Below are 22,480 nucleotides of genomic sequence, written 5' to 3'. Positions count from 1 at the left end.
GGGAAAAAATGAGGAAGGTGCAGGACATGTGTATTCCAAAAATAAGGAATACTCAAATGGTAAAATAGTACAACCGTGGGTGACAAGGGAAATCAAAGCTATTATAGAAGCAAAAGAAAGGGGATACATCAAGGCAAAAGTTAGAGGGAAGGTAGAGGATCAGGAAGCTTTTAAAAAAGCTACAGAGAGCAACTGAAAAAATCATAATAGGGAAAAGATGAAATATGAAAGCCAGTGAGCAAATAATATCAAAGTGGATGGTAAAAGTTTTCTCATGTATGTTAAAAATAAAAGAGAAATGAGAGTGAATGTAGAACCACTAGAAAATGAGGCAGGAGAAATAATAACGGGGGGACGGGGGGACGGGACAAGGAGGTGGCTGCTGAATTAAATGAGTATTTTGCGTCAGTCTTCACAGTGGAAGACATGAGCAGTATGACTGATGTTGTAGTGCGTGAAGGAAGTGGGAGCAGTTACTGTTACAAGAGAGAAGGTGCTCGAAGAGTTGAAAGACCCGAAGGTACATAAGTCACCCGGATCAGATGAACTGCACCTTAGGGTTCTGAAAGAGGTAGCGATAGAGATTGTGGTGGCATTAGAAATGATCTTTCAAAAATCATTGGGCTCTGGCATGGTGCCAGAGGACTGGAAAATTGCATACATAACCCCACTCTTTAAGAAAGGAGGAAGGTAGCAGAAAGGAAATTATAGACCAGTTAGCCTGATCTCAGTGGTTGGGAAAATATTAGAGTCAATTGTTAAGGATGAGGATATGAAGTACTTGGTGACACTGGACAGGATAGGACAAAATCAGCATAGTTTTCTTCAGGGAAAATCCTGCCTGACGAACCTATCGGAATTCTGTGAAGACATTACAAGCAGGATAGATAAAGGGGTTGCAGTGGATATTGTATATTTGGACTTTCAGACTTTCAGAAGGCCTTTGACAAGGTGCCACACATGAGGCTGCTTACCAAGTTAAGAGCCATGGTATTACAAGAAAATTACCAACTTGGTTAGAGCATTGGCTGATTGGTCGGAGGCAGCAAGTGAAAATAAAAGGATCCTTTTCTGGTTGGCTGCCAGTGACTAGTAATGTTCTGCAGGGTTTGATGTTGGGACCACTTCAATGATTTCTACACTATTCTTGGTTGGTTGGTTGGTGCGATTGTAACAAAACCCAATTTCCCTTGGGATCAATAAAGTATGTCTGTCTGTCTGATTTAGATGATGGAATAGATGCCTTTGTTGCCAAGTTTGCAGATGATACAAAGACTGATGGAGAGGCAGTTAGTGTTGAGGAGACAGGTAGGATGCAGAAGGACTTAGACAGATTAGGAGAATGGGCAAGAAAGTGGCAAATGAAACACAATGTTGCAAAATGCATGGTCATGCACTTTGCTAGTAGAAATAAATGTACGGACTATTTTCTAAACAGGGAGAAAATCCAAAAATCTAAGATGCAAAGGGACTTGGAAGTCCTTATGCTGAATATCCTAAATGTTAACTTGCAGGTAGAGTCGGTGATGAGGAATGCAAATGCAATGGTAGCTTTCTTTTCAAGAGGTCTAGAATACAAGAGCAAGGATGCGATGCTGAGGCTTTTCAGGCACTGGTGAGGCCTCAGCTTGAATATTGTAAGCAGTTTTGGGGCCCTCGTCTTAGAAAAGATTTGCTGGCATTGTAGAGGGTCCAGAGAAGGTTCACAAGGATGATTCCAGGAATGAAAGGGTTATCAAAAGAGGAACATTTAATGGCTCTGGGTCTGTACTCACTGGAATTCAGAAGAGTAAGTGGGAACTCATTGAAACCTTTCGAACATTGAAAGGATGTTTCCCATGGTGGGAGAGTCTAAGACAAAAGGGCACAGCCTCAGGATAGACCCTTTCAAAACAGAGATGCGGAGAAATTTCTTTAGCCAAATGGTGCTGAATTTGTGGAATTTGTTGTCATGTGCAGCTGTGTAGGCCAGGGTATATTTACGGTAGAAATTGATAGGTTCTTGACTGGACATGGCATCAAAGGTTACAGGGAGAAGGCTGGGAACTGGGGTTGAGGAGGAGATAGAAAAAATGATCGGCCATGATTGAATGTCGGAGCAGACTCTGGGCCAGTTGACCTAATTCTGCTCCTATGTCTTATGGCCTTCACTCAGTCATGAGTGTGGAACGAGCTGCCAGGGCAAATGGTGCATGTGAGCTCAAGTTCAATTTTAAAGAGAAGTTTGGATGGGTACATGGATGGTAGGGCTATGGTCCCTATGCAGATTGATGGGAGTAGAGTGTTGAAATAGTTCAGCACAGACTTCTTTCCATCATAAGGTCAGAAGAGGGAGTGTTCACAGATGACTACATAATGTTCTGCACCATTCACGACTCCTCAGATAGTGAAGCAGTTCCTATGCAAATGCAGCAGGACCTGGACAGTATCCAGGCTCGGGCTGACAAGTGACAAGTAGCATTCAAGCCACGCAACTGCCAGGCAATGACCATCTCCAACAAAAGAGGCTCTAACCATTGACCCTTGATATTCAGTGGCATCGCCATCACTGAATCCCCTACTATCAACATCCTGGGGGGTTACCATTGACAGGAAACTGAACTGGTCTAGCCATATAAACACTGTGGCTACCAGAGCAAGTCAAAGGCTAGGAGGTGGCATGTAATTCACCTCCTGTCTCCCCAAAACCTGTCCATCATCAGGTCAGGAGTGTAATGGAATCCTTGCCACTCACCTGGACGAGTGCAGCTCCATCAATACTCAAGAAGCTTGACACCATCTAGTACAAGGCAGCCAATTTGATTGGTACCCCTTCCACAAGCATCCAATCCCTCCACCAATGACGAACAATTGCAGCAGTGTGTACGATCTATAAGATGCACTGAAACAACACATCAAAGTTCCTAAGGCAGCACCTTCCAGACCCATGACCACTACCATCTAGAAGGACAAGAACAGCAGATATCTGGGAACACCACCTTTTGGAAAACCCCCTCCAAGTCCCTCACTATCCTGACTTGGAAACATATCGCCATTGTTGCTGGGTTAAAATCAAGGAATTCCCTCCCTAACAGCACTGTGGGTGTCCCTACACCTCAGGGACTGCAGTGATTTAAGAAGGCAGCTCATCACCACCTTCTCAAGGGCAACTAGGGAGGGGCAATAAATGCTGGCTTAGCTGGCGATGTCCACATCCCGTAAATGAATAAATAAAAAAAAAAGATGGGCCAAAGAACCTGCTTCTATGCCGTACTTTTCTGTGACTATTTGAAAAAGTAGATGATTAGGAGAGAATATTTCCTTTCAAGGTGGAATCTAAAATTAGTTGCATAGTTTCAGAATAATGATGAGAAAATGCTTCTCGAGATTCATAGATGATGGCTGAGTTGTTGAGTTTCTTCAACGTTGTTGCTCAAGGTGGTTGAAGGCCTAATATTGCATTAATTATTGTGACCTTATACATGTTTATTCTGCATTTTTGAATTATAATTTGAATTGTACCACTGAATTTAACAAAATGCTTTAGGCATTAATTCTTTATGATATTAGGTATCCTAATAACTCACCCAATCTTGCATGTTAAGTGTTTTCTCATTTGCTTTTGAAAAAAATTGTGTAAAGATGTATACAATTGAATGCATGTCCAATGCAGATCATATGGGGACACTAATGTTACATCTTTGATTATTGTTCCCCTCTGCACCTTGTGGTGCACTGGGCAGCTACCTTGCCATTTCTTTAGCATTTGTCAGTTTTTTTTATGAGGCCAAGTTGCTAGCGTGATGCTCAACCCTGTACGGATGCAAAACATGCAAGGAGCAGGCCAGAGTCGAACCCGGGATCTCTCGTCTTGAAGTCTGGTGCAGAAGTCACTACCCCACTGGCTGGCCCCCTTGCATTAGACTCTTGCCTAATTATAGGTGAACACTGCAGGCACAAATTAGCTAGCACTGCTGAGCAAGCATGTCCAAGGTACAGCACCGTTAACTGACACAAACTGAAAGATATACAACAGTAAGAACTTTCAGTGCAGTTACATATCACATATGATCCCTTAAAATATACAACAGTATATAAAAACATTCCTTTAAAATATGCATAAATAATGTTGGATGCACCAGTTAAAAGATTACTTCCTATTTGATTAGAAGTAAGGAACAAACAGAGGAAAATATATTGATGTTCCAAAATTCATCCAAAACCACCTTAGTGCATCTCATCCCAAAACTGTCTACATGTGTAAATAGTGGGGGTGAGTGAATTTCAGGAGTTCAGGCAGAACCAAAAATCATAGCAGCACTGCAGTGGAGGTGGGGTTGAATAAAAGTCCAAGTGCAACAGTGGTGGAAGACTTAAGAGGGAAGAAAACAAGGGCTTCTGTGGCAATAGAAATGAATCTGGAACTGCCTTTTACTTCACTGATGCCAGAGTCACAGATATTGAATGACTTGTCATATGGAGAGCATTTAGAATTTAGAAGAATGAGGGGTGACCTCATTGAAACCTATCGAATGGTGAAAGGCCTTGATCAAGTGGATGTGGAAAGGATGTTTCCTTTGGTGGGAGAGTCTAAGACCAGAGGACACACAGCCTCAGAACAGTGCTTTTAGAATGGAGATGAGGAGGAATTTCTTTAGCCAGAGAGTGGTGAATCTGTGGGATTTTGCCACAGGTACCTATGGAGGCCGAGTATATGTATATTTAAGGCAAAGGTTGATAGATTTTTGATAGGTCAGAGCATCAAGGGATACAGGGAGAAGGCAGAAGATTGGGGCTGAAAGGAAAATTGGATCAGCCATGATGAAATGGCGGAGAAGACTCGATGGGCCAAATGGCCAATTTCTGCTCCTATATCTTATGGCCTCAAGTTAATGAACAGTTTCAGGGCATTCTAAAGGGGAATGGTAAACAGCGAGGGGTATATCGTCTCAGCAAATAGAAAGATAAGAGAATGCTCAAGATGAATAGGGATTTTAGACAGCCTCCTTGTACAGTATCACACTGTCCAAGAAAATATCTTCAAGAAAATGCACAGAACATGGACCTGAGTGCTTGGACTGGGGGACCAAGTGTGCCATAACAGATCAGTATTCTTAAGGATAGCACTAAGTCGGGCAGCAGCATGTGCCCATAATAAACTGGTTGTTACTCAGTCTCCAACATCATCATTTCCAGCTCCCTGCTAATATTGCTGCCCATGTTTTGACAAGGGAGAGCCCACTGACCAAAATGCAAATTGTAGAGTTGGTAAATTAGAAATTGACTAATTAATAAATGATGAACATCTATATTAAAAACCAATATTCAAATGAGAATTACACCTGATTTTATTTGGTCATTTCAAAATGATCACAAAAAAGATTGTAGAATAAATAACAAACCATTCTGGTGAAAGCCACATTTACTGAATTTACCTTTGACAATACATTTTAAGGTCCATGGATGTAAACCAATAGTACCAAAATCCCATTAATAATAATAAAGAATGAAGAAAACTGTTTTGTGCCAGTCATGAAAATTATAAATTGCTTTTAAAACACAATAGGTCAAAATAGTTCAGTTTCAAAAAATTACATCTACTTAACCTAAACTTCAAAGTTTCCTGTTTCCCTTCTCTTAAGGAGCTCTCAGATTCATACAGCATGGAAACGTCCTTTTACACTAAACCACCCATGTACAGTAATCCTACACCAACCCCAGTCTTTATTCTTCAGCATTCTCATCAACTCTCACCACTATCACAACTCATTTTCATATTAGGGGCAATTTACAGTGGCCAATTAACCTTACCAAACTGCACATCTTTGAGGTATAGAAGGAATCCCAAATGCTCAAAAGGAGGAAGACAGCAGCCAAGTTGAGAAACTAATCCAAACCTCTGAGGCAGCAGCTCTGGTAACTCATGTCATTCTCATTTCCTAAGTGCAAATTGATCACTGAAATATCTTTAGATTTAACCTGCAATAACAAGCTAGGGCAATGATCAACCTAAAGTCATACAACTTGGGACAATCACAATAGACAGGAATAAAAATGAGCCTGCAATATTGTAAGTTCAGCTGACCAGAGTTATTATAAGAAAACACAACAATTCACAGAAATTAATCATAAAAAGTTCTGTTCAAATTATAAACCTTTGCATCAATTAAAGCTCTTCATAGAAATATGTAGTGATTCAATATCACTGTTTAATCGTGAATGGGAAAGAAAAGGGCTGTAATTTAATTAAAAAAACAATTTTCCCATGATCCTTCACTCCACATGATATTTTAATAATTGCATGGGAAGGGTTTGAACAACTTCAATTACTGTCAATGCCTTTTTTATTACACACTGCATAATGAGAGGTAATATACTTTAACACATGAAATAATATTTTAGATCTACAAAAACCGTACCCAGAGAACAAATCTTAATTCTATAGAAAAAATAATCTTTTTTTCTGTAATGATGCAAGTAATGATTTAAATACCAAAAACTAAAATAGTTTACTAAAATATTCTTTCAAAGAAAATAATTCATTTTAAATAATTTAAGAAATTCAGATAAAACTATGACCTCCAATGTTGAACAATGTACAAATGGTGCTAACTGGATTTTGCTCCAGCGTTCAAATCCTGTACAATGATAACTTCAAAAGGATCTTCACAGTATCGTTTCTTCACAGCCCATTCTTGATCAATTCTTGGACTCCATTTTCATCAATAATCAGGGGCGTACGGAAGTCTCGATTTGCAACGTATTTTTCCAGATCCTGAAACACGAATCTGATTTAGTTCCACCAATACAATTGAGCATCAATGAACAAAATATTGCCAACATTATGGAACTAAAGAAAATCTCTCAGGAAGTTGTGATGATTCTATTATTTTTGATTTGAAATTAAGCGATTTGAGAAGAATGCATCCTTTTAATATACTAGTTGAACAATCCCAGTCCCAAATAAATCAAACATTGGTGCCTCAATTGTGTTCCTGGCAGAAGCAGGTTTACAGTATATTTGAGTTCATAAGAACCGTTAATGCATTCATGTAGTAAGTAAAGGCCAGTATTTAATGGCCTCAGAGGTGGGGGAGAGATGCAAAGGGAAGGCAATATAATTTCAATTCGAGGAAATTGCAGGGGAGTCTAGAGATATTTTCCTGTCATTGTCCTTCATAGCGGTGGAGGTTTGGGACCTGCTGTCAGAATAGGCCAGACAAATCAGAAAGCTACAGAACCTATGCCTCTATAACCCCCTCTACAACTAGATCTTTAACTTCCTGACCAGAAGACCACAATCTGTGCAGATTGGAAACAACATCTCCACTTTGCTGACAATCATATCTGGCACACCCCAGGGGTGTGTGCTTATCTCACTGCTCTATTCTCTCACGACTGTGTGGCTAGGTACAGCTCAAATACCATTTATAAATTTGCTGATGATACAACCATTGTTGGCAGAATTTTGGATGATGACGAAAGAGCATACAGGAGCAGGATATACCAGTTAGCTGAGTGGTGTTACAGCAGCAAACTTGCACTTGATGACTGAAAGATCAAAGAGCTGATTGTGGACTTCAGAAAGGGCAAGACAAAGGAACACAAACAAATCCTTATAGAGGGATCGGAAGAGGAGAGAGTGAGCAATTTCAAGTTCCTGGGTGTCAATATCTCTGAGGTCCTAGCCTGAACGCAACATATAATTGCAGCTATAAAGGAGGCAAGACAGTGGCTGTATTTCATTCAGAATTTGAGATTTGGTTTGTCAACTAAAACACTCGAAAACTTCTACAAATGTACCGTGGAATGCATTCTGACTAGCTGATGTGTGTGGGGGGGGGGGAGGGTGCTACTGCACCAGATTGAAGTAAGTTGCAGAGAGTTGCAAGATTAGTCAGCTCCATCATGGGCACTAGCCTCCATAATATCCAAGACATCTTCAAGGAGCAATGCCTTGGTAAGGTGGCATCCATCATTAAGGATCCCCACCACCCAGGACATGCCCTCTTCTCATTGTTACCATCGGGAAGGAGGTAAAGAAGCCTGAAGGCACACACTCAGCGATTCAGAAACAGCTTCGCCCCGCTGCCATCTGATTTCTAAATGGACATTGAACCCACAAACACTACCTTTTTTATTTTTTATTTTTTCATCGTATTTTAACTTAGCTACTCAATAGACATATATATACCTACTGTAATTCAGTCTTTTTTCCTCTGTACTTATTTATCATATATTTCATTGTACTACTGCTGTAAAATTAACGAATGCTGGTGATATTAAACTTGATTCTGATTCTGAAATATCATGTATTTTGTAGATTGTACCTCTTGTAGTTGGCAGTGCATTTGTGATGGAGTAAGTACACATTTAGATCAATTGACAGTTGTCAAAAATCAAACTGCTTTCTTCTAAATGGTGTGAAGTTTGTTATTGCTGTTGGATTTCCATTCTTCCAGACAACTGGAGTGTAGTGCAGTGAACTCTCAACCTATACCCCATTGATGGTGGAAAGACTGTGAATTGTCAGGAGATAACTACTCATTGTAATAGTCTGGCTTCTGACTGGGGTTCCTGTTGCTACTGCGGCTTCACTTATTAAATATCCGGGCAATAGCGATTTCCAGAGAGAAGATAGTAAAGGAATTAGTAATTGGATGTCACTGCAGTATATATAATAGCACGTGCCCAAATGTGTATCGTCATTTTATGTGCAGTCATAGACTATGTTGTTATGTGTAGAACTCTGAATGGAACAGATCTTAGAATCAGACATCATCACCATTTTCAAACATACAATGGAGCATAAGTCAAAGATGAAGCAACTGAATAAGTGTGGTCTAAGAACGGAGATGGGGGGGGCACAATGACAAATGACTTCCATTAACCACAATACCTTCCTTTATGCAAGGTTTGACAATGGTCAGTGCAGGTTTTTCTCTTTGTTTTGCACTGACTTTGTATTTTTCAAGTTCCATACAGTGGACCACTACTAAGAGCAAAAAAACCCTTTTTCTTAAGAAATATGCATTGAGAAAAAGAATAAGGAGATAGTGATAAATAGAACAAGCTTTCTAGGGGAGTGCTGGGGAGCGCATCTTATCAGGGATAGAGATTGGGTTCGATGAATGGGAAGTCCAGAATATACAAGAAATCAAGACATTGAGGCTCAGTTAAGGAAACAGGAATTAGGGGGGGTACATTCATTGTACAGGAGCCTCAGGACCCACACCGCCAGATTCAGTTCAGGAACAGTTATTACCCCTCAACCATCAGGCTCTTGGACCAGAGGGAGTACTTCACCACACCACATCACTGAACTGTTTCCAAAACCTATAGACTCACATTCAAGGACTCTTTATCTCATGTTCTTGATATTTATTGCTTATTTATTATTATTATTTACTTTTTTTCTCTTTGTATTTGCAAGGTTTGTTGTCTTTTGCATATTGGCTGTCTAATTTATTAGGCACGGTCTTTCATTGATTTTATAGTGTTTCTATGTATTTACTAAGAATGCCTGCAAGAAAATTAATCTCAGGGCTGTATAAGGTGACATATATATACCTTGATAATAAACTTACTTTGAACTTTGTATTAGGATAATGTTCTTGGGTACCGAAGCCAAGAGTAAGCTTTGGTTCGAGAGGGAATGGGGTAGGATGATATAAAACAAATACCAAAGTAAATGAAGGAGGAAGTTTAGCCCAATAGGAGAAAGCACAGACTTTCCAGCAGACGGGATATACGCCCCTACTGCAATCTCATTCAGGTAAAATTATCCGTTACCCAACATGGATCCTAGGGACAACTTATAAATTTGACATTGAGTCAAAGTTGGTATAAGCCATGACTCCAAAACACAGTGCTGATGAATGCCCTTGCTCTTGTTTCCCATGCTATTCTCTTGTACGGACACCTAACCTGCCTACCTGGATCCCATTTTCAACATAATATATGTATTTTCCAAAACACTCTACAGGTAGATGAAACAAAACAGGATCGAGAACAGGATAAACCTCGGGAGTTCAGTACACCAGATGAATCTTCCCAGCCAGAGTTCTTCAGATTGCTTCACCTGAGAAGCACTGCATAGCACAATTTTTGTAGGAGTGGTAAGTTAGCCAGCAATAAGGGTTACATAAGTATTTATTTAATATGCATTCTGGGGGGTATAGTAATTGAATCAAATGACATGCATCATTAATGTGCTGGATTTTGTTGGCTACTCAGATGGACAAACTGATCATTTTGTCCTAGCAGCAGAGCAGTCTTGCTGGAATTTCTCTGAACTACCCTCCTAAATTACACAGCAGGTTTTACCTGCATAAGATTCAAGACCCCAAAGGTCAGGAGACAATCTTGTTTCTGCTCTAAATGTTTTGTGCATATAAATATTAAATAACAATTTGTAGTAATTACAGCTTTATATATTCAAAGCACCATTCAAACTTTCCCGGCAATAAAAAGACATTGGGGCAATATTGAAGGAGCAGCTTCTTCCCTGTATTATCAAAAAACTCTATTCCCACCCAGAAATGCTGCTTAACTTTGGGATGCAGAAAGTCAGTGAAATTGCTTTTCTGCATCCAGACTATATAGGCTTAGAAGTGGAAGAACAATGGGCCATAAATCCAGTACAGAGACTAGGCCATCACACGTTCAAAATTAATGACAATGGCAGATTACATAATGATCAATTCCCTTCAGAACTCATCAGATAACAAAGTAGTATATGGCTATTAAAAAAAATCAAAGCATTTGGGCACAGGCTAATAAACAAATGGCAATGATATTCGATTGCCCATGCCTCCAGTCCTGGAATTCCTCATTGACCTGAAATTTAACGTATGCATCCCAACTGACGCAAGAACCAGCCAGAAACTGGATATCTTGCAAAGAGTGTCTTACTTCCTAACTACTCCCTGTCAATGAAGTTGAAAGTTAGGAGCATAGTGAACAACCCTCCCATTGTCTGGAAGTGCAAATCCAATAACTCTACGGCAGCCTACACCATTTAGAACAAAGCAACTTGATTGATTGACAGCCAGTCCATTGCTCTGTAGATTTACTTATTCCATCATCAATGCACTGCTACTATAGGTATAGTTTATGAATGACACTACAGAAGATTGTCCAGCCAATTCTGGTCTAGTTTTATATCTCCACCTTCCACTGAGATGTGTAATTCAACTTAATGAATCACCACAATCATACAGCAAAAATAATTCCCTCATAAGTCCTTTAGGCAAAAAGCTCCAGAATTCTGACTGTGAGACTAGGAACAGTAATGTAAAAGTCAGGTTGGTGGGCAATTTTCTGGCAATGTTGGAAGTGGCGAGTATCTTTACACCTGCCACACTGATTTTTCAATTGTCTTTTGGAGCTTACGCTAAAGACTCAGTGAATTAAAGGGCATTCTGAGGCCAAAGATTCAAAGCATTTTCACCACTTCATCAGATACAAATGGGGAGTATCATGGAACATTTGTAACTGAACTGATGAGTGCTGTTCAATGGCAAATGGGGCAAAGCAGCCCCCTTGCACCATCCTAATCATTCATTGTCTGCAATCCTGGTACACTATCACTGGATACTTTCGGGATACACCACAGCAACTTGCCATGGTTCCTTCAGCAGCATCTCCTAATTTCAAACTTTACCACCCAAAGGGACAAGGGAGTGATACCACATGCTGGTTCTTCTTCAAGTCTACTGCTATCATTCACTGTTAAACTATCTGCTTAAGTTCCTCCATGATAGCACAATAAGGGTAGCTTCACTATATAGATTGCAACAAATCAAGATAAAGTTCACTATCATCTTCAAGGGCAAATTGATCCACTGGTTTTGATAATTATGCCCATGTCCAGTAAATTAAATAAAACATCACAAAAAAATTGGTCCCAAACATGAAGCAAGCAGCAGAAGAAATCAACTGCACTTAGCAGATATCTGTCCATTGTATGTTTAGATTGTGCTCTTCACCACAATAAATATATACTAAGTTGCATAATTCATTGAAAGCTCACTGATCAAAAATGTTCTCAAAGCTGGAATTCCTCAGCCTTAAGAAAATTTCTAGACTAAACACCATAGTGTTTGTAATAGTTTGGAATAACTGACCAACAATGTTACTGCAGGATCTGAAGGACCCACTCTTCTACACACTACAAGACTCACCTCTCCAGCATAAGATACAAGTGCAGAAATTTCACATTTGATTGGAAGATCTGTCAACTCCTTCAGACTGAAAAGTAAAATTCAATCTTCAGCAACTTAAAAAACATTCAGTCAGCAAATGCAGGTCTCCTTAGAATCTATTCACCACCCGACGCAAAACAGCATCAATAATTCATAGTGAATCTCAATAAATTTCGTAATACTTCTGGTCAAATTAGGATTTAAGATTACCTTTTTTAAGTTAGTGGCTGTATTATCACATAACATCACTTGTTTCATGTGATATGACAATGAAGTATCTATTGTGAAAGGCAAGATTTAATCTAATCACTCTGGATCAATGGTAGCAAAATTGGCCTATAAGGTTCAAAACTCATGTTGCAGATTAACTGAGATCCTCTACATAATGGACTAAAATTTCAGAATAGTAAAGAGAGAAAAAAATTTGCATGGATAATATCAAATCAGCTAATATTTTATAATAATGTCCAATAACATTGTAAGTCATTTAACCTAAGTATTCAGTTACAATAAATATGTCTTGTAGGTTAAAGGTATTCAAGCCAATTTCTAAACCTGGAAGTAAAGATTGTGATTGGAAGAACCATCAACACATTTATGAGCAAATTCACTCTCAGTTAACTTTGTAATCAATGTGCTCTAATTCAGTTTTCTATTCTACTATCCCCAATAATGGTGGAATAAAAGACAACAATTTTAAAATAATTTTGATTAATAGTGGATAGATTCTTCAGAAGACACAGCACTGCTTAATTAAATGCCCCAAACCATCCACCAATACTTTAGTTAACATGCTAAAGATACTCATGCATGCAAACCTTGTTTAGTGTTAGTATGTGCCTTTTCATCACTCATCTGATAAGATTAGTATTTACCTGAAACTGCCAATGTCTAAACCCTGGTGAGACTTTAAGGGATACAGACATGAATTATTTCTAAGGCTCAATGACATCGTCCAGTCAATTAGCATTTCAGATATAGGAAAAAAACATCTTGGGAACAATAATACAAAAAAAAAATCAAATGAAATATTTCCATGGTTTTAGGAGAGAGTGTACAGTATATCCACAAATGGATCAATATTAAACAGCAAATTAAAAGAAAACTAAAATATAAAAATTCTCAAACTAAGAACTAAATGTAAAATGGAACTAAGTTGGGTTTTATATCCTAATGTTTTAAAAGGCAGTCTGGCTAAGTACAAAGCAACTTCACATTATTTTTGTTTACAAGCGATATAATGACCTATAAAGAATACAAAATCGGATCAGGTGGTGACTAACCCTCACATTCCAATTCATTTATAATGTAGCTGCAAGAAAACTTCCATTCTACTGCTGTTAAGAGTTCTTAAATTTCCAATGAAAGCTAGCTTATATTGGAGGGACAATACATTTATGCTTGCCTAACAAATAAAATAGCCTCTATACAAGTAACAATGACAAGTATAATTTTACTAACCATACTAGTGAACCAAAATACATTTAAACATATAAACCTCCCCCCCCCCCCCAAGAAAACTCATGTTTTCCATTGAGCTTTTACACACTGGCAGTAAGTACATAGTGGCAAGTATTCCCCTTCAGTCTACAGTGTTTTGCTTTTAGTCAGTAGCAAAGCAGCAATGACCCATCACCATGCATTAAACTGAACCCAAAATATTTACTTGTCATTGACAACAGCAGTGACTGCCTCTGACATTCCAGTTGCCGAACTGCCACATGGGAAGAAAGAGTGAGTTAATGGGAAAATAAAATGCAACAAAACCATAAAAGTTACAAATGAATTTGGGATCAAAATAAAAATAAACAAAGCTACTACATATAGAATGTATTTAAATTTCAGATGTGAATTTTTGTAGATTTTAAGACTGCTGAAAGATTGATAACATCAATTTTCAATCTACAATTTTCTCCTCTGTATTTAAATAAAAGCAAAACAGGATTACAAGATAAACTGGCTAGTCTATTTTCTAAGTTAACATTAAATTAATCGACTCACCGTACACATTTCGTAGAGACCTCGAACATAATGTGGACACCATAACAATCATGACATCATAACATAATAGCACTTTGTTTTCTATGAATGCTCTGTAATAACTATTACTTTTGTCTAGATTATACTGTATTAATTTGTATCAATTAAATCAGGAGCCAAAACATGCATAAATGTAATCATTTGGGGAAACAAAATTAAAAATGTTTTTGTCTCCACTAACATAACTTAACAAAATGGAAATGTGAAATTTAAATTTCTATGAAAACAGAAGGAAAATCTTAAGTAAAAACATACATAACTATTGTATTATTAATTTCTTTTCTTTCTTTAGTAAAGTCATGAAGGCTACGACATTGAAAATTTACTTTTAGCTCAGTGTTAAATTGTAATAAAAAGCAGCCAGATATCACATGAGAAACACTTCATACAATAAATGAAAAATAATCTAAATGGGAAATTAAACCTAAATAAATTCTGAATGTAATTATTTATTTCAATGTCATCAATAACAATTAGACTTTATGTGAGAACTACAGCCACGACAAATATTTAGGAAATGGAAGGGAGCAAAGCACAGAGGAAAATTTCAATTAGGAGCGAAGTTGTGCTAAGAAAATTGAAGGGGCTGAAGACTAATAAATCTCCAGGTCCTGAAGAACTTCATCATAGAATCTTAAAATGAGTGGTCAATGAGATGGATAGTGTAGTTACTAGAGACAGCAGATGCCGTAATCGGAAGCAAAAAGGAAGCTACTGAAGGAACTCAACAGGTGAAGCAGCATTTGTGCAGGGAAGTGGACAAGTGTTTCTGGTTGATCCTTCATCTGCACTGCAAAGTTAGAGGGCAGATAGCCTGTATAAATGAGGTGAGGAGGGGGCTTGAAGCAAGAGCTGGCAAGCAAAGGATAGATCCAGGTGAGAAAGGATGACTGGAGGATGGGGGAGGAAAGTGTGGTTATGGTCACAGGGGCAGAAAGGTGATGTGGAAATAAAAAGATGCAGGTTATGGAATCTGATAAGAAAGCAAGGTGGAGTGAAACCAAATAAGGGAGATCTGTGATGTAGTACAGAGCTCTGCAGCATCTTGGCAAAAATAAATTTAGTAATTTAGGTACTTGAGCAGTCAGGGCAGCTTACAGAATATTATCATCTGTTGCTAGGCCAACTGAATACAATTAAAAGTAGAGAAGTTATGCTACAGTTAAATAGGACATTGTTGAAACCAATATACCGCATATGGTGTGGGAGGATGTGAAAGCACTGGAAGCAGTTACTGCTTAGTACTGGAATGGACGAGTTGCCTTATGAGGCAAGTCTTTAAACGCATAGTGAGAAAATAAAAGATGGTCATGCAAGCACTTGTCAAATTACTGCAATCCATCTGCGGGAAGTCCTTCCAATCTATACTTGAGTTGGCTGCTAAGAATTTGACCTAGTCACAAACTATGTAAACTGATGTATACCTACAGCAACCTGCTATGTATTTGGAAAGAAACCCAAAATGCAGTATGTAGACTTAGTTTGCATCTTCTGGGTAGTAGAACTTGTAGATTTAAGAATTGCTATTAAGGAAAGGTAAAATTAATTGTTCATCTTCATTTAAATGCATACCTGGGAATTGCAGGAATCCTTGTTCCATTTTCATCAACAAAGTGACCACCTGCGTTTAGAACCCAGCGATGGTGGAGAGACATCAATGCATGACGAGCTGTTGTTGGTGTATCTTTCCCATCTTGACTATCTGCATTCTTCAGTGGAGAAAACTCATCCTCTCGTAAGACTTCAAATGTTACAAATTTCCTACGAAAATATATGTGATTATATGACTCTGAAACTACATATATTAAATTCTTACGCACTAATTGAGCAAAAATATATCCCAAAATATCCAGTGGTAATACTGCTTACATTCCTTGTTAGCTTGCTTTTTTCCAAGGAAGTCATTTTTCTCCTTTATTTAAGAGATTGATAAATATATTAATCAACTTATTTGGTTTGATGAAGAATGTATGCTTAGAAGTTTCAAAGAGTAACCAAACAAAAACTGTATTCCTGGTTATCAATCCTGGACCTCGGTGGTTAATATCTTCCTTTAAAAAAGAAATAGACGAAGTCTGAATCCTTCAAGCTAAGAGGAACATAAGAATGGAAAAGAATTCCAATAAAATGATAGATGAGATGTATATATCTGCAACTCATTGATGCAGTTAAAAAGAAGAAATGACAGCAGCTATATTTCATTAGGAGTTTGAGGAGTTTTGCTTGGTCACTGAAGATACAAATTTCTACAGATGTACTGTGGAAAGCATTCTAACAGGTTGGTAAAGGGGGAGGGCACTGCACAGGATTGAAATAAGCTGTAGAAACTTGCAAACTCAGTCAGCTCTATCCTGGGCAGTAGCCTCATCAGCATCCAGTACATCTTCAAGCAGTGGTGCCTCAGAAAGGTAGCATCCAACATTAACAACCCCAATGCCCCAGGGCATGCCTTCTCTTCATTGCTAGCATCATGGAAGAAGTACAGGAGTGTGAAGGAACACACTGAATGATTCAGGAATAGCTTATTCCCCTCTGCCATCAGATTTCTGAATGGACTTTGAACCCATGAACACTACCTTACTACTTCTTTCTCTCTTTTTGCACTGCTTATTTAATTAAACATATTATATACATTTCTCACTGTAATTTGGAGATTTTATTATCATGCATTGCAAAGTACTGCTGCCTCATGCCACACAACAACAAATTTCACAGCATATGCCAGTCAAATTAAAACTGATTCTGATATGCTTTGGATAAATAGCATCCTATCAAAGGCTAATGCTACACAAACAGAACGCTAGTGGTTACTGCAGACACCAGTATGATTTCCAAAAGTATACTCACATCATAGTGATATCGCGTTCCAAGCAGTAAGAAAAACACATTCACTTTGGAACATTAACCTTTGAAATGGGAAGAGCAACATTGGCCCAAATGCTAATTACCTTCTACCAGCAATAAGGGTGGTAAAAAGAAATCTAAACTGAATCACCAAGCGGGATATCCAAGAAAAGGTTATCATATTCCTCCCACTAAAAGTCTGTTTCCCCACCTGGAAGCAAAAATTAATAGTTATGGGAAAAAAGTAATATTTTAAAATATCCCTGGTATATTGTACAGCAACATGAAGATGTGGCTTTGGATATACGAAGACACATAAACAATAGTGCATCACAGCATTTTGGCTGGTGATCTAAGACTGGAAAACTACTTCCATATCCAGAATGAATTCTCAACACCAGTGGGAATAGCGGATGCAGGGGTGGTGAAAGGAGTTAAGAGGGATACACCTTAAATCTAGCATGAGAATCATGATGAACCGTATATTAGCTGGTGCCAAGAGCTTTGTTTACAAGTGCTACACCAAACGTTGGCTGTTTACTTGATTGCTTGAGTAGCAAGCCCAATTTCTTGAATAGTTAAAGCCAAGCTGCAATTTAGAAATTGGTGCTGGCAAGTAATCAATATCTAAAACTAACCAAAAAGATATTCATGAAAGGTACAAATCCAGGAAGATGGAATAAAGTCCAATTGATGTTCTCGTGGGGGAGAGGTATCTTTTAATGGGACTAATATTCTAATTTAACAGTGCACATTTCAAATAAGAGCTGCATTCAAATAGAGGTTATTTGCGTAGTTCTGGCAAAAAAATATCTAGTGCAGTCAATCAATATGAAATAATGGCTGATGAAATTTGCAACACAAATCTGTGCAAGCAAATTTAGGCTCCAAAAGCCTAAATATTGTGTGTGCCAAGGTGAATTCTGCAGGCTTTGATATCACAAGTGATTCAGCTTTTTACATAAACCTACTCAGTGAAATAGTTTATATAATGAAAAGTTTTTAACTTCCTTTGGCAATACACAGTTTGAATCCTGGCAATGAACTCTACAACCATATTGAACACTTAAATCTGCTCCTAGATCTGGCTCTCTACTTCTGCAAGACATTTCTCCAATTTAACAGTTCCAGAAACCTTGCAGTCAGCTTTGTCAATAATTGCACCATTCTTCAGCTTTTTTTTTGTCAGATTCTTCTCATATATTATCTAGGCTCAAATGAAGATCAGCTTCTCGGACAAGTTATTATTGTACTAAACTGAGAGGCCCTCTTTACAGGAGACATAAAGAAAGAAAATACATTAGAACGTTCCCTACAAAGAAAACTTACTTTGAAAACTGAAAGATGTCAAACACAAATTTTTCCATCTTAATTCCATTAGGTTTGTCTGGTTTAATTTGTTGACCTTGATCATTAACGTAAGGAATTTTCTTTCGAGCAACGTGATGCTGTAACTTAGGCTCATGGATTCTAAAGAAACACAAGACGTAGACTTATTCAGCAAATAGCAAAATGGTGACACTTTTCCTTGATGGAACTTGAAGGCAACTATGTATTTTAACTCACTTCACAACATCCTTTAAGAACTGTAGTGTAAAGAAATGGTTACATATGTTCCCTGCATTGAATGTTAAACGTCCATCTGCATTCCTTTTCTGTGCAGTAACCAGAGTGATCTCACTGTACTCCACAACTTTATACAGGCCATCCACCTTACACACGACACCAACAGCTTCCGTTGGGTGTGTCTTTTCTACTACCTGAAATTAAATAAAAACAAAATATCTGAAGTTATTTCATTAAAAAAATCTAACATTTTGTTGCAGAGAAAGATTAATGAATTCTAGAATTCAAGCCACTTAGCCAAATAAACACCATGTAAATTGACACCAGCAGGCTTCTAACTTCAAAGTCAAGTTGCTGATTATTTCTCCAAAGTCAAAGGAGTATCAAGAATATTGGAAAAAGCTGTGAATGTAGATTGATTGGGACCTAATATAGGCACAGGTCGATTCATTATATCTATTAGCATAAGTAAAACTGAAATCATGATCAAGATGTTCTTTCCTTATCATTTTCTGAGTAATATAAGAAAAACATTGCTTCCTTGAAATATAATCCTCTCACAATTAGATAGAACTTGAATTCCCAAAATCATCTGCTTTAAGCAGGGTTCAATCATACTGGTGCCCAAGAAGAACCTGGTACACTGTCTCAATGACTGTCATCCAGTAGCACTTACAGTACGTCCACTGTGATGAAGTGTCTTGAGAGGTTTGTCTTAATAGAAACATATTAACTTCTGCCTAATTAGTGGCTTGGATCTGCTCCAATTTGCTTACCGTAACAACAGGTCAATGGCAGATACCGTTTCAGTGGCTCTTCAGTCAATTCTTGGAAAATCTGAACAGTGAAGATGCATACACCAGGATGCTCTTCATTGACTACAGCTCTGCATTAATCACTATCACCCCCTCAAAACTAATCAATAAGCTCTAAGACCTAAACCTCGATACCTCCTTGTGCAACCGGACTCTCGATTTCCTCACTTGCAGACTCCAGTCAATTCAGATTAGCATTAGCATCCTCTCCACAATCACTATCAGCACAGGTGCATCGCAAACAGGGATGTATGCTTAGCCCCCTGCTCTACTCACTTTATACGTATGAGTGGAAGGCTAAGTACAGCTCCAAAACCATGTATACGTTTGCTTATAACACCACAATTTTGTCATTGGCCAAATCAAAGGTGGTAACAAATCAGAATATAGGAGGGAGATTGAAAATCTGGTTGAGTGGTGCCACATCAATAACCTCTCATTCAATAGCAGCAAAAGCAAAGAGCTGATTATTAACTGGAGGAGGAGGAAACTGGCAGTCCCTGAACCAATCCTCATTAGGGTATCAGAGATGGAGAAGGCCAGTACATTTAAATTCCCTGGCATTATCATATCAAAGGATCTGTCCTGGGACCAGCATGTAAATGCCATTAAAAAGAAGGAACAACAATACCTCTGCTTTCTCAAAAGTCTGTGCAGATTTGGCATGTCATCTGAAACCCTGACAGATGTTTATAGACACACAGTGGAGAGTATCTCGACTAGTTACATCACGGCCTGGTTTGGAAACACCAATGCCCAGGAAGAGAAAAGCCTACAAAAGGTATTGGATACCACACAGTCCATCACAGGAAAACCTCTCTCCACCACTTAACATATCCACAAGGACTACTGCCACACGAAATAAGCATCCACCATCAAGAGCCCCCACCACACATGCTCTCTTCTTGCTGCTGCCATCAGGAAGGAGGAAAAGGAGCCTTAAGTCACACACCACCAGGTTCAGTAACAGTTATTACCCTTCAACCATCAGGCTCCTGAACTAGCATGGATAATTTCACTAATCTCAATACTGAAATGATTGCCCAACCTATGGACTCACTTTCAAAGATTCTACAACTCGTTCTCAGTTTTACTTATTTAGTAGTATTTGCATAATTTGTCTTCTTTTTCACGTTGGTTATTTCTCAGCCTTTGAGCATTTTTTTATTGAGGTCATTGTATGAAAATGAATTACAGGGTAGTATATGGTGATACTACCCTGATACTATATGGTGATAGTATATGGTGCACTTAAATAATAAATTTGAACTGGCATGTATCATGATGTGCAATCACTATGCTTGGTATTTGACTATATTCTAAGCAGTATACCAATTTAGTACTTATTGGAATTTAGAGCGCACCTAACACTCTTCATCAGCTGCATCCATAAGCAAATTGGAGTGTGGGAGAAGGTAATGAGAAAGGATGTGTAGAGTGAGGTGTGAGTAGACATATCATGAGTGGCTAGCATTCTACCCTGGGCTACTGAAAAACGGACTACATTCAGGTTGGAACAGGTGTTGGAGATTTTTATCTGGGATGTAATGTGCTGAATCTTCTGAACTGCTGACTAGTAGTTATATTTGCTATTCATCCTTCTTCTTTTCCACTCATTTACAAATTTGTCAGATTGCAAGAACCCAGAGAGCAGACCTCCTTCGGCAAGAAATTTTGGATAACTTGGATCATCAAGCAGCAAAGGGCATCTAATCAAGTGCATGACCTAATCTGGAATTTGAGAATCTGTAGGAAATTTCAGCATAAAGGGAAGTTGTGGGTAGGGTAGGGTAGGGATCAAAGTGAAGCATTTTAAAGGAACATAAGGTCTTTTTTGTAGTTTCTTTTGAAATATATTCTTCCTCAGGAGATTGATGGAGAAATTGTGATGTTTCTCAGATGTATCATAATTGGCTATGCAAGCCATAGTCTAAGACTTCCCAGTAAACAGTCTGCTTAGGCCAAACATCAGATGTCATCTGGACTTGCACGGCCCATCGAGCCCATGTGTTAATGATTCATAACAGACACAGCTTACCAAACTTCAGTTGGGAGTTCTAATTTTACTACAGCTTCCCTGGGTGTTGCAGGGAGATATGAACCAGAGTGCCAGCACAGATAGTAGAGTGGTTTTGGGGAAAGATATTGTGAAGAAGGGGCAGAGCAAAGTGACAATGGTGCTAAACGGTGACTCCTTTGTTTGCATCTTCGGAAACAGCTTTATTTCTACCTTTGATATCTCTTTTTTCCCTTTGCAAGGATCTTTGAAGAGCCCGACCTGGCGTTACACTCTGACTTTGGTTCTTTGCAAGAATGGGACCCGCTCTCAGGGCCTCATGCCTGGCTGCCTTCTGATATCCCAAGGATGCGGCCTGGAAGACGAGCGTGCCTTCAGGGTGCCGGATTCTCATGGCCCTGGAGACCGACTGACTCTAGGCTGGTGCCCCGGAACATCGGGAGCAGCAGGTTCGCTGCTGTGGGCTGTGTGTCCAGAGACCTGAGCCTTTTTGGGGCTGACTCTCTGGGCACAGAGCTCGGAAAAAGCGACACGACAGACTTTTAACATCATAAACCAGCCAGTTGTTTGTTATGTCTACCCTCTCACTATGAAACGGGGATACCTCTTTTTCCCTTATTGGGGCAGGGGAGAGGGAGGAGGGAGGGAGGGAGAGGGAGAGAGAGAGAGCGTGTGTGCACCTGTGGTATGTCTAATTACCGGGTGAATGAGTAGTCTTTGGGGTACTGCAAATCTGTGTCTTTATTGATGCTTCGCTGCACACTTGAGTGCTTGGTGGGGGGCACCGATGCTTTTTTGCTGGTGGGGGTGGGGGATCGTCGCCTTGCTGCTGCTTATGCGTGGGGGGGGCTTTGGGGTGCTAGCTTTTAACTGTCGCTCATTCTTTGGGGTACTGTTTTCATGGATGTTTGCAAAGAAAAAGAATTTCAGGATGTGTATTGTATACATTTCTCTGACATTAGATGTACCTATTGAAACCTACGTACTGTTAAATATATGCGAAGCAAGAATAA

General features: G+C 38.9%; 1 protein-coding gene across 2 annotated transcripts in view; it reads right to left on the bottom strand.

The window, feature by feature from the left end:
* Positions 1–5,311: 5,311 nt before the first annotated feature.
* Positions 5,312–22,480, bottom strand: part of uap1 (UDP-N-acetylglucosamine pyrophosphorylase 1) — a 55,002-nt gene continuing 37,833 nt past the window's right edge. The window contains exons 5-10 of one of the 2 annotated variants that reach the window (XM_059984743.1): positions 18,636–18,829; positions 18,399–18,539; positions 15,798–15,986; positions 13,852–13,899; positions 12,165–12,231; positions 5,312–6,754 (exon numbers count right to left, since the gene is read on the bottom strand). In XM_059984743.1, the coding sequence (XP_059840726.1) occupies positions 6,662–6,754; positions 12,165–12,231; positions 13,852–13,899; positions 15,798–15,986; positions 18,399–18,539; positions 18,636–18,829 (732 nt within the window). In that variant the 3' untranslated portion in view covers positions 5,312–6,661. The remainder of the gene's footprint in view (positions 6,755–12,164; positions 12,232–13,851; positions 13,900–15,797; positions 15,987–18,398; positions 18,540–18,635; positions 18,830–22,480) is intronic. The other variant, XM_059984744.1, reaches the window with a different exon arrangement.

The sequence above is a fragment of the Hypanus sabinus genome, chromosome 11, assembly GCF_030144855.1.
Source record: "Hypanus sabinus isolate sHypSab1 chromosome 11, sHypSab1.hap1, whole genome shotgun sequence".
Classification (NCBI taxonomy): Eukaryota; Metazoa; Chordata; class Chondrichthyes; order Myliobatiformes; family Dasyatidae; genus Hypanus; species Hypanus sabinus.
Note: the sequence above shows the minus strand (reverse complement) of the source record. Positions and strands in the feature narration are given on the sequence as shown.